This window comes from Microplitis mediator, chromosome 2 (genome assembly GCF_029852145.1).
Source record: "Microplitis mediator isolate UGA2020A chromosome 2, iyMicMedi2.1, whole genome shotgun sequence".
Taxonomy (NCBI): domain Eukaryota; kingdom Metazoa; phylum Arthropoda; class Insecta; order Hymenoptera; family Braconidae; genus Microplitis; species Microplitis mediator.
The window spans coordinates 20,416,851-20,428,896 of record NC_079970.1 but is presented as its reverse complement, the minus strand read 5'-3'; the positions used below and the strand labels follow the sequence as shown (position 1 = coordinate 20,428,896).

At 27.9% G+C, this 12,046-nt stretch overlaps 3 protein-coding genes across 4 annotated transcripts; 2 read left to right on the top strand and 1 right to left on the bottom strand.

The window, feature by feature from the left end:
* Window positions 1-875: 875 nt before the first annotated feature.
* LOC130663906 (uncharacterized) lies at window positions 876-1,773 on the top strand. The gene is made up of 2 exons (XM_057463467.1): window positions 876-1,088; window positions 1,366-1,773. Exons 1-2 carry the CDS (start codon window positions 1,027-1,029, stop codon window positions 1,718-1,720), a joined length of 417 nt encoding a protein of 138 aa, XP_057319450.1. The 5' UTR covers window positions 876-1,026; the 3' UTR covers window positions 1,721-1,773.
* A 9-nt stretch (window positions 1,774-1,782) lies between these two features.
* Window positions 1,783-6,230, bottom strand: LOC130663904 (phosphatidylinositol N-acetylglucosaminyltransferase subunit Q). 2 transcript variants are annotated; one of them, XM_057463466.1, is made up of 7 exons: window positions 6,110-6,230; window positions 4,608-4,679; window positions 3,677-4,526; window positions 3,312-3,592; window positions 2,912-3,104; window positions 2,511-2,625; window positions 1,783-1,973 (listed from the first exon to the last, which is right to left on the bottom strand). In XM_057463466.1, the coding sequence occupies exons 3-7, from the start codon at window positions 4,460-4,462 to the stop codon at window positions 1,783-1,785; spliced, it is 1,566 nt and encodes a 521-aa protein (XP_057319449.1). In that variant the 5' UTR covers window positions 4,463-4,526; window positions 4,608-4,679; window positions 6,110-6,230. The 2 variants fall into 2 exon arrangements, with proteins under 2 accessions (XP_057319449.1, XP_057319448.1); XM_057463465.1 differs by lacking the exon at window positions 6,110-6,230 and adding an exon at window positions 5,815-5,949.
* Window positions 6,220-11,068, top strand: LOC130663902 (thioredoxin domain-containing protein 11). Its single transcript, XM_057463461.1, has 8 exons — window positions 6,220-6,461; window positions 6,539-6,749; window positions 7,975-8,205; window positions 8,279-8,485; window positions 8,556-8,753; window positions 8,830-9,251; window positions 9,324-9,630; window positions 9,704-11,068. Exons 1-8 carry the CDS (start codon window positions 6,220-6,222, stop codon window positions 10,688-10,690), a joined length of 2,805 nt encoding a protein of 934 aa, XP_057319444.1. The 3' UTR covers window positions 10,691-11,068.
* The last annotated feature ends 978 nt before the right edge of the window (window positions 11,069-12,046 follow it).

The window sequence follows — 12,046 nt, the reverse complement described above, 5'->3', positions numbered from 1 at the left end:
TTTTAATTTATTTATTTAAAATTTATGAAGAATCTCATGTCTGCTACATTCCTACTCATCTATTCTAAGATATATTTTTTTTTCATAATTAAAAAAAAAAAACTAATTGCCATTAGCTCGAAATTTAAAAATCTGTCAGATGACCGAATTTATGATGCTGAAAGTAGCAGTCATTAAAAAAATTAATTTATTTTTAATAAACAAATCAAATACGGAATGATACTCAAGTTAGCCGACTTCGAATAATTTTTGAATTTTTTTTAAAGCGATAAATTATACAAAAAAAAATGTTAAAAAATTGCACCGATAGCTTTTTTAATTTTCTACATGAGCATACTTTTAGGTTTTTTTTTTTATAATTGATTTCTTGAAAAAAAAAAATCCGAAAATTTTTGATTGTCTGCTAACATCAAGATCATAGTACTGACAGGCAAAAATTTTAAAAAATGCATGTGAAAAATTTTATTGTGTATATTTTATAATACTAAAAGCAGCAGACATCAGACAATTTTTTAATTATTATAAAGTAATTAGATGTAAGTAAAATACAATTTTTTAAATTTGCACAAAAAGATTTTTAAAATTTTCTCATATGCTATGTTCCAAAGTTTTTCTTATAAGTATTTTACGTGTTTATTTAAAAGAATTAAATTTTTTTAATGTCTGCTACTTTCAGTATCGTTGTATTTTTTTTTTTAATTTTCTGTTGACAATTAACTTGATAATTAAAAACACTAAAATTGTCAGAAAGTCGGCTACTTTCAGCATCATCCAAATTAGACATTAGAACTGATGAGCATCAAGCGCTAACATGGAAAAGCACCTTGAGCTTTTTTATTTTTAGAAAATGTGTTCTTTCATTCTGAATTATTAGCAGATGATAAAATCTCTTATAAATTTTAATTTTTTCATAGAAAAATTTCTAACCTGGGTTATAGGAATTCGAATATTATACCGTAATCTTACGCAATTTCACGAGAGAAAAAAATAATTAAAATTAATAACAAGTGATAATTAAAAATAATTATGCTGTTGAATCGATTGGGCTCATTGACTTGTCAATTGGCACGAAGGAATCTATTACAGAGGTAATGAAACAAATTTTATATAAATAAATTTTAGTTTTTGCGGCAAAATATTTCAGTTTTTATGACTGTAAATGTAGCAGAAAGACAAATTTAAAATTATAAATAAATAGGGTCAATAATTAAAAAAATAATAACTATAAAAAATTCACATTAATTTGAAAATTTTTTGAATGCGCATTTTTTTAAGCTTTATTTGATTAATTATTTCTCGATTTATTAATAATTTTAAATTTGTCTGTCTGCTACATTCACTCATGAAGTTGTTAATGATTTGTAGAGTGATTGCTCGAAGTAATACTCAAAATACTCAAGCAAGTAAAAATAAAAATAAGAAGGATGATGATGACGACGATGAGATAGATCAGCCAATTCAATACTCAACATCACCAGCGGCAGAATGGCAAGCGCGGTACAGTCAACAAGGTGCCAATAGAGATAATTGGCCTTGGTATCAACCACACATTATTGCTGCTAGTACTTTTACATTTTTAATTTACTTTGTTTATCTAAGAGAAGCCAATGACATCGATGAGATATTTGAGAAAGAGTTAGGTGATCACTTTCCTGAGCTCAGAGAAGCAGATATCGCTAGAAGAGTTGCACCGGATATTGTTACCAAAAGAGTTTCATAATGTAGTTTATTTTTTATTCAAATAAATTAAGTCTTATGTTATTAATATACATATATTTTGTTTTATAAGGGATATAGCAATTCTCCCCAGAAAATATTTTTAACAATCATCTTCCATTCGATTGGTGGATTATGATTTATTGTGTCAGGAATACAATGAACCCAAGTTTCTGACCAGGATGAACGTACGGTTGTCATCATCAATGTTGACGATCTGTCTTGATGTATTGATTTCAATGATATTTTAACTGAACCTATTAATTAACAAGCAATTAATGAGTATTGATTACTTATTTAAGGCCATTCTTAGACAGTGCCCGCCATTTTTAAAAAATTTTTAATGATTTTCAATTAAAACCTAAATTAAAACCTTAATTGAAAAAAAAGAACAACGATGTAGTAATTTTACCAAGGTATAGATTTTTAAAAAAATTATCCACAGTAGATATCAATTGAGAGTTAAACGAATTTTGTAAAATAAATTTTAGCCTACGAAATTTAAAAATTCGAATTAAAAAATTGGCATGAAGATTTCACTAAAATTTATGAGACAAATTTTGTTTAACTCCCAACACATCAACTCTAAGTAATTTTTTTAAATTCTATCTCCGCGAAATTACTTTTCGTTGTCCTTTTTTCCATTAAAGTTTTCATTTTTTTAATTAATTAATTAATTAATTAGATTTTAATACGGTTATGACAGTTAAAGCTCATTGCATATTTTTAAAAAGTGGGGGGTACTATCTGAGAATGCTCTTAATTTAAAAAAAAAAATGTAGTAATTCACTTACTGTGAACACATCGCGAATTAAATAACCAGCATAAAAATGTGTAAACAGGAAGTACTTGAAAATAAAATCGTAGCTTTGTTAGAAATCCACCAAATCCAATTATGATTACACGTAACTACGAAAAAAAATATAATTTAATAGTATTATTGATATTGTTTTTGAATGAGTGTGAATGTAGCAGACAGACAAATTTAAAATTATAAATAAATAGAGTAAATAATTAATAAAAAAAAATTTTTTTAAAATACGCATTTAAAAAATTTTGAAATTAACAAGTGCATTTTTTATAAAAATTATTTTTTAAATTATTTACTCTATTTATTTATAGTTTTAAATTTGTCTGACGTCTGCTACATTCATACTCGTTTTCGAGTATATATTTATTTAATATTAATAATTACTGTTGTGAATACTGTGTAGTAGACCCAAGTTGTTGGCATGAGAAATAATAGAATAGTAAAAAGTAGGGTACCGACAAATAGCTGATCCGCTTGGTATTGACACGAGTCAACTCTTTCTCTCAATGGATTTTTTTTCTTGCCAAGAAATAGTCGAAACAAAGCTGTCAGTCCTCGCATTTGTAAATTAAAGAGCCTAAAAATTTATATAAATGTGTATTTCATTTTCATTTTGTCAAGATAATTTATAAAGAAGTGAAGTTCCACTTGTTTTTGCTTTTAAAAAATTACGATAAATTGTCAGACTAAACAAAATAAAATGACTTCAGTTATTTGATCATAAGTAAGAACCAAAAATAAATGAACTCTCTCTTGGGTATGGATGAGAATAAAATTTCTTTACCTCGCAGCATAAACGTAAATACAATAAGCATGAAAACTAACGAGTGCTAAAATATCAGCAGCAATCGCTATTTGAAAAGTGATGCCAAGTCTTCCAAATAGCATGAGAACATCAAAGAAAAAGTCCATGACCGGTTTTATTGACACTAAAAATGTCCACCAAAAATGTATGTGATAAAGAAAAAATTTTCCAAGCATTTTATTGAATGAATAATTTAATTTTAGACCAGCTGGAGCTCCCATTAACCAGTTCACTAAATTCTTCAAAGTGTCAACGACTTTCTGAAGTAAAAATTCGTATACTAATTAGTAAAAATATCTAACTAAATAATTATAATAAAAATAAAAATTAATTATTTAAATTACCTCTGCATTATCGAGTAAAATATGCGAAGGTCTTTCATCAATAGTTTGCATTAAAAATCTAATTAAAAATACTCCTAATAAAATATCTAAAGTTATCGCTACAATTGGATTCAATGTCTTCAAAGTAAACTTTTTATCTTGAATTATCGTCAATAAAATCCACTTAATATTTTCCAGCCATCCACTGAGATGTAATCCCAGTGTTGAGTATTTAAAAATTGGCAACAATTTACTCGTTACTTTGGATAAAAATAAAACCGGATACATAAAAATAATAATCATGTACATCAGCAATGTTTCTTTACAATTTTCAAAGTAATTTTTCTTTTTTATTTTATCCTCGATTATTTTTTTCTCCAGTATGTCTTTCAACTCCAAAAAATGATTACCAGATAAATTCTGCGTTCTGAATAATTCCGACTTAATCAAAGCTTTTTGGTCATAAATAATTATCACCGTGTGATAATTAGATTTTTCAATCGTCTTAGTATCTACTATCACATTTTTAACGCTGTAATATGAATTATCTTTCGTCTGAACTGAATTGTCTGACTTGAAAGTTATTTCAATCCAATCGTTTATTTTTTTTCTACATCCCGCAGTATTTTGCGTTCCAGAATAATATCCGATTAATTCAGAGTTTGATTCTTGCGAATCATTTGTGTTTATGTTTATGACATAAAATTTTTTACTGTCACTTTCATTATCGTACAGTACTTTTCCATTAATGTAACCACTTGTTTCAAATGGAAAATTGTTTGGAATAAATACTAATAATGATTTCATTTTTTTAAAATTATTATTTTACATTTTTTTAGTGAAATTAAAAAATTAACATATTTTTTTATAACTGAAATAAATTTTATTCGATAATTAATTAGAAAATAATAATAAGTAAATAAATAATTGATTAATAATAAAATTGCATTACCGTTAATTATTATTATGAATAAATAATTGAATGACAGCTGAGATAAGTTTCCAAATATTTGAACAATGGCACCTGTAAAACAAATATTTTAAATCACATAAACAAACGAATAAATTTATTCAGAATAAACAAGTAAAATTTATTGCTTATAGTGAAAAAAAAAAAATAAATAATAATGATGTTGAAAGTAATGAGTGTGAGTGTAGCAGACATCAGACAATTTATAAATTTTAAATAAATAAACAATGAAATTTAAAAAAACGCGGCTATTGATTTTTCATTGATCTAAATACGAATTTTTAAATTTTTATTCTACTTACACTTTATTTATTTATTCAAAAATTTAAAAAATTGACACTTGTCAGTTACATTCACACTCATTTGAAAGTAGCAGTCGTTAAAAAATTTATTTATCTTCTATAAACAAAGTAAATACTGACAGGTAAAAATTTAAAACAATTCAATCGAAGAATTTAAAAAAATTTTAATTTTCATGTTACTGAAGTTAGCCGACTAATAATTTTTGAAATTCATTCAGAATGATAAATTATAAAAAAAAAAAATATTTGAAAAAATTACCCGTAGTTTGAAAAATTTTCTACATGTGCATATTTTTATTTTTATTTTTTTTTTGTAATTGATTTCCTGAAAAAAAAATTCAAAAATTTTAAATTGTCTGCTAACTTCAGGATCAAAAATTTTCTATGAGTATGAATGTAGCTGACAGGTGTCAATTTTTTAAATTTTAGAACAAATGCATGAAATAGAAGCTAGTAGACGATTGAAAATTTTTAGGTTTTTTTTTTACAATTAAATTTGAAGAAAAAAAAAATTTTAAATATGCACAAGTAGAAAATTTAAAAAACTATAGGTGCAATTTTTTTAAATATTTTTTTTTTTATAATTTACCGTCTAAAAAAAGTCCAAAAATTATTAGACATCGGCTAACTTCAGTATCATTATTTTTTTTAATTTCATTATTTTAATTACTTAATTTATTTATTTCAAATTTACAAATTGTCTTATGTCTGCTTCATTCCCATTCATAATTTTCTTGTGTATTTTTAAAAAATTTTGCTAATGACAACTTGGTAATTAAAAACACTAAAATTATCAGATGTCAGCTACTTTCAGCATCACTAATAATAATAACCTACAACTAATAGTTTCAAAATTAAAAAAAAAATTCAAAAACAAGTGTAATTACCATTAATTATTATTAGCAAGAATCAAAATATTGTTGACAATAAGAACAAAGCATTTAAAAATTTAAACGTCGTTATTGAATGTTTACAAACAATCAGCTGTTTTTAGTAATTGAAATGTAAGCATGGAGGGCACTCGTGCATGAGTGACACGTATGTGTACTGATATTTATTAGACTTAGTATGCGAGTTCATTAATCTAATTGATAATCCCTCATTTATAATGTTTCTCTGCTATCTAAATACTAGTGTATTGGTAAAACCAAATAAGTTTTAAAAAATAAATATATTACATACTTTTAAATATATAAAGTACTCAAGCGATGAGTCAGGTAGAAAAAAAAATTAGCAATGCTTATATGTAAGCACAAGTAAGTGTCCAGATCTTGGTTTGATGCTAACGGATAATGACTGCTGAGGTAAAAAGTGAAGAGTCGACAAAAAATGTTGATGAAACAAATCCGGTCACTGAAGAAGATACGAGAATTAATAATTCAGGAAGTAACGACGTGGCAAATGATATATCACAGAAGGTTATTAGTCCATCGGTAGAAGAAAAGCTGGCAAGTAAAATGTTTTCATGTTCACGTGAAACACTATGTTTATTTCTTGTTATAATGGGTCTTACTTTTGCTGCACTTCACAATGCGTAAGTTAGATTTTTATTTTTAATAATCATTATTACTATTATTTATATTTTTAATTTACTGATATCATAATTTACAGACCACCCAAAATATCAAAACCACCACCTGCACGGCCGTTTTTTAACCAGAGTTCAATAGTCATTGATTTTTATAAAGGACAATTAAATGCTATGATTGAAAGAGCATCGGATTCAGATGTTTGTTTTGTTATGTACTATGCACCGTGGGATGCTGAGTCTCAAAGTGTGAGAGAAGAATTTGAACGTGTTGCACAGTATTATCATTCACAGGTAAATAATCTTATGTTATTTATTTATATATTTACATTCTTGGAGATACTGATGTAATCTAAGATTTAATTAATAGACTTCTCAGAGAGATTTCGCGACACTGCGCTCTTGATATACGTTAGCAGTTGTTGTACCTCGTCATCATTTCTAAATAAACCCAATCTTCATTCATCCTGATTTATCCTAATTTATCCGCATGATTTAAAATATTAATTTAGTCAATGCCGTAAGATGAACGGTGGAGTCGAATTTGAAATTTACGATTTCCGATTTCCGACGTCGGAAAGCGGGGAATAATCGTGGAAATGGATAGGAAAATCCATGATTATCCTCATCCATCTCCACCCATCTTCATCCATCCTGATTTATCATCATAATTTCTTATTTATTGTTTCAAATATTAGTTTCTTTATTTCATTTATTCTAAACAATAATATAATTGATAATAATTATTAAAGAAAAATAATAGTATGTTGTGTGACAAGGGATGAAACAAAACAATTTCAGACCAGGGTGAAGTTGGCTGACATCACCCGCAGGTGGAAATCGTGTTTTATCCTGAGTTACACACTAGATTTTTCACGATTACCTGCATTGGAACTTAAAGTTTTAGGTCAGCAGCCAGTAAGAAACAAGTTAATTTAAGACCAATGGTGTTATCAACTATTAAATTGTCATTTGCAATTTATAATTAAGCAGAAACTATAAATACTATTTATTATTGACACTAATTTTTATAAAATTTAATCACAGTCAGAACTGTCATTTACGTAAATAAAATTAATGCTGAAATTACTAATAAATAAATGACAAGTATCAGAGTTTGAATTGCGAAAGCCTTCAGTCAGCGGGCAGAAACTTTATTTGTTTGTTTCCAAGAGACGAAAAAAAGTTTGCTTCTGCCCGCTGACTGAAGGCATTCACAATTTACGCGTTTGCTGATATTAATTCGCGGCATTGGACTGAAATTAGCTTCTTTCGACTGGATGTAGACACGAACCTGAAGATTGGAAAGTTTTTAAGTGCTGGTATGTCGGCCGAAAATTGTAGGCCACCTCCAACCTGGAACTACCCCTCAAGTCACTCTCAATCAGTGAAATTACATAAATTTTTTTCATTTTTTGGCGCGAAAAACGTTTCAATGTTCAGGAAACTATAGAGACTTTAAAGCTTTAAGTTTCGATGCAGGTATCATGAAAAATAACTTAGTTAATTATTTATCCAGATATTTTTTGCTGCTATTAATTGTTGGCACCCTGGATCTGAATGCAGACAGCAGTACAATAAAATACAAAGTTATCCTGTGTTATTTATTTACCCTCACCGAGGGTCTGGAGTTCAGTACAGAGGAATCAATGAAGCTCCATACATCATGCGGTTTCTTGATACGTTTTTGAAACCCATACACAGAATATCACGGCAAGAAGAACTGATGGAGCTTCTTCTCAAGCATGAGGTACTTTTTGTTACTTACTTATTATTAAGCATATGAAATAATATATTCAATAAATTATTTATTTATTTTTCAGTCAGTTATGGTTGGATTTTTTGAGTTCGAAGGGCTGACAGTAAGTCCTGGATACAAGGAATTTTATAAAACCGCCATACGTGCATTAGAAAGAGACCCTAATAGAGATACTGCATTTGCTGTAGTTACAGATCAGCATACAGCTTCTAAAGAATTTTATATTGAATATGTTCCTGCTATAGTTTTATATTTATGGAATGAATCACTTGTAAGTTTAGAAAATAATTTTATTAAATAATAATTAATAATTAATATTTATTATTTTAATTTAATTACAGATTTATCCGCAAGAAAAATTATGGACAGTAAATAATATACTTCGTTGGAAAGATGAATATAATCACAAAGTTTCTGCTTGGCTTCAACCACCCGGTGTTAAATCTAAAACATTGTCACCTTATTTTAAAGATAATCCAGTACTCCTTCTTTTTACTCCACGAAATCCATTACATTCTTCAAATTACCACAAAAACTTGGTAAATAATTAATTAAATTTTTTGTTTCTTTGAATTTACGGTTTTAAAATCAATGTAATTAATTAATTAATTATAGATAAGAGAAGTAGCACTCGAGTATAATAACTGTGGGAATTCTTATCAAACTAATCGATTGCTCGAACGGTTACGAAAAAAACGTCAGTACGCTAAAGAAAAGTATCGTATAAAAATGAATGAATGCTCACAATTATTAGCTGGGTCAAAATCACAGCCAATGGTCTCTCCGGTCAGTATTTCCATCCAAAAGTGGATCAATGAAAGCTGTTGCGCCAAGATCTTTATGAATAAATGTCTGTTGTGTAAAGATGATTCGTCTGATGGTAAAATTTGTAGTGTCAGTGATAAATTTTCAAGAATGTGTGAAAAGAAAGATATATTTAAGAGGATTACTGAACAAAGTAATGAAGAAAATGATTATTTTTGCTGCAATAGCTATTCTGGTTCGAATGAAAGACCCGCCTCTGTGAGTAAAGTAAAGTAAGTGTTAAATTGTATATATTTTTCATGTAAAATATTTTTACTGTTACTAAATATATGTTTTACTTGTAGCAGTAAATATAAAACATCAATGATTACTCCGGAAAATGATTCCCGATCAGCGATTGCCGTCAGAAGGCATACGATCGAAAACGATTGCGTTAAATTCCTTGCTGGTGATAAATATCATTACGCAATATTTCCAGATGAATCAGATCAAAAGTCTGACGTTAAATTAACTGAATCTGTTTGCAATGTAAATAGAACACTTGCATTTATAGCTGTAGATAGTTTGCAATACTTTCATTTTGCTGAGGGACTTGGTCTTGATGTTTTGAAAATGAGAGACAAGACTGCTGTTGTTATTTTAGATACATTGGTAAGTTTAATTGTCACCTTAACTACAAAAAAAAAAGTTATTAAATAATCAAAATATTAATTCAAATTTCCAGCAAGAAAGCCAGTACCTGATGCAACAAAATTTAAATAAAAATAATCTAATTAAATTTATAAATAATTATACTACTGGATCATTACAACGAAAATTGAGGTCTGACAGCTCAAAACGTTATGCTGAGGATTTTGAAAAAAAGTCTAAATGTATAAATACACCATCTACTATTTGTGTTGAGGAATTAAATACTGATACGTTTTTACCAACTGTATTAGACCCAACGAAAGACGTTGTCGTGATGTACCACTCGCCTTACTGTGCATTTTGTAGTGCAATTTATTATGTATTCTTAACATTAGCCCATTTATTATCAAACGTGGACCAAATTAGTTTCGTACGAATCGACGGTGACAATAATGATCTTCCATGGGAGTACACAATAAATCGTTTCCCTTCAATATTATTTTTCCCAGCTAAAAAAAAAGAAGACAGTACAATATTCCCATCAAATCTTCCAATTACGATTCCAAATTTATTGTCATTTGTGCTATCAAACTTGGAACAAGACACACATATTGAAGCTTTATTAAATGTATGCCATATTGGCGCCGGTGAGTCTCCGGAAAAATGTGTCTCAAGGATTCGCCGCTATTGCCTTGACACTATCCAAAATTATCTTCACGCTTATCGTAAGCTCTTGAGACAACAGCAGGGCAATGACAACAACAAAAACATCAACGACGACAACGATGATGACGATGATGATGGCAATAGTGACGTTTTATTTAAAAGGCAGATTGCTAAAAAAAAACGTGAGATTCTTTTAAAACTGGAGCACGTAAGAGACGTACATCTTTTACTGAGTACCATTGAGGATTTACAAAACGAAGGTGATAAATATAAAGAGTTAGTTAAAAAATTTCGTACTTATCGTAGTAATTTATCGTCAATGAACAGACGATCAAAAAAATATCGTAAACGTAAGATTGGTAATGATGCTGTTAAGAGAGATAGAGAGGAGAGAATAGTCAAGGACGAATTGTGATATCATTTAAATAATTATCCCACGCCTACAAACATTTCCATACGATTTATCGTTGTCATGTATATAAAAGTGTACAGTAAAAAAAATATATAAAAAAGTAAAAAGGAGTTTTCAGTCATTAAATATTGCTTCATTTATTTATGACAACTCTTTTAATAAACGCGGTCAACGTAAAGGTTTTATTCTGTTGTTTGTGTGTATGCATTTTACCGTTTGTATTTATATATATACAATATATATATCTATATCTATATTATCATTTGTAAATATTGTTAAAAGAGTACAAAAATAAATTGATATTTTATCGATAACTAATTAGTTATCTTTAAGTTTATATTTAATTATATTTTTATGTTGTAAAAAAATAAGATAACAAAATTAAATGCACGATAATAAAAATGAGCGTAGGTCGAAAGTTGTGGATCAGAATCGCGTAATCAAGCGTATTAGTCATATTCCCCCCATTCATACGATTTATTTATTTATGGGCTGGATTACTTGACGTAATCAAATTCTCGGAAATATGATGCGCGATAAGAAAGTTCTTATAGGTGTATATGTATATCTCTAGCATATCTATATTAATTCTCTCTTCCCAGCTTCCGGTATGTGAGCGCGGGTATTTCGTCATTTGAATTATTAACGTGATTCATTATTCATAAAAACTATATTCTCATACATACAATATCATCGGAAGTAACAAAACCTCAGACGATATCAGTCAGTCAACCGGATATCAATACCTCATTTATTAATCACCCAAGTAAAGTAATGAAATAATAAATATATATATACATATGTTTTTGATAAATCTGAAAATAAAAATATATAACAATATGAGGTTAGTGATATTAAATGAGACAGTTGGTAATTAAATGAAAACTATGATACTCGAGCAGTCTAATAATTTAAATTTTTTAAAAACGATAAATTCAAAAAAAAATTTGAAAAATTCCACCTGTAGATTTTTTAATTTTTTACGCATGGATTTTTTTAATTGATGTGTAGAAGAAAAATTTGAAAATTTAAAATTGTCTTCTAACTCCAGGATCATATGCAGTCAGCAGCCAATTGAAAATTTTCGGATTTTTTTTTTTTTAAAAAGTCAATTACAAAAAAAAAAAAAAAAAAAAATGCACGTGTAGAAAATCGAAGAAACTACAGGTGCAATTTTTAAAATAATTTATCATTTTAAAAATAATTCAAAAATTATTAGACGTCAGTTAACTTCAGATCATTCATACGAGAATGAGTGTGAATGTAGCAGACATCAAATTTAAAATCCGAAATGATTAAAAAAAAATATTTATAAAAAACGCACTTATTAATTTTCAAATTTTTTAAATGCGGATTCTT

Bases quoted from the DNA above. Each gene is read 5' to 3' on its own strand.
- LOC130663906 (XM_057463467.1), top strand. From the start codon at position 1,027: ATGCTGTTGAATCGATTGGGCTCATTGACTTGTCAATTGGCACGAAGG. The intron at 1,089-1,365 runs GTAATGAAACAA...AATGATTTGTAG, and splicing joins CGAAGGAATCTATTACAGAG to AGTGATTGCTCGAAGTAATA.
- LOC130663904 (XM_057463466.1), bottom strand. From the start codon at position 4,462: ATGAAATCATTATTAGTATTTATTCCAAACAATTTTCCATTTGAAACA. The intron at 3,105-3,311 runs GTAAAGAAATTT...ATAAATTTTTAG, and splicing joins ATTTACGTTTATGCTGCGAG to GCTCTTTAATTTACAAATGC. The intron at 1,974-2,510 runs GTAAGTGAATTA...GTTAATTAATAG, and splicing joins TAATTCGCGATGTGTTCACA to GTTCAGTTAAAATATCATTG.
- LOC130663902 (XM_057463461.1), top strand. From the start codon at position 6,220: ATGACTGCTGAGGTAAAAAGTGAAGAGTCGACAAAAAATGTTGATGAA. The intron at 6,462-6,538 runs GTAAGTTAGATT...CATAATTTACAG, and splicing joins TTTGCTGCACTTCACAATGC to ACCACCCAAAATATCAAAAC. The intron at 9,631-9,703 runs GTAAGTTTAATT...TCAAATTTCCAG, and splicing joins TTGTTATTTTAGATACATTG to CAAGAAAGCCAGTACCTGAT.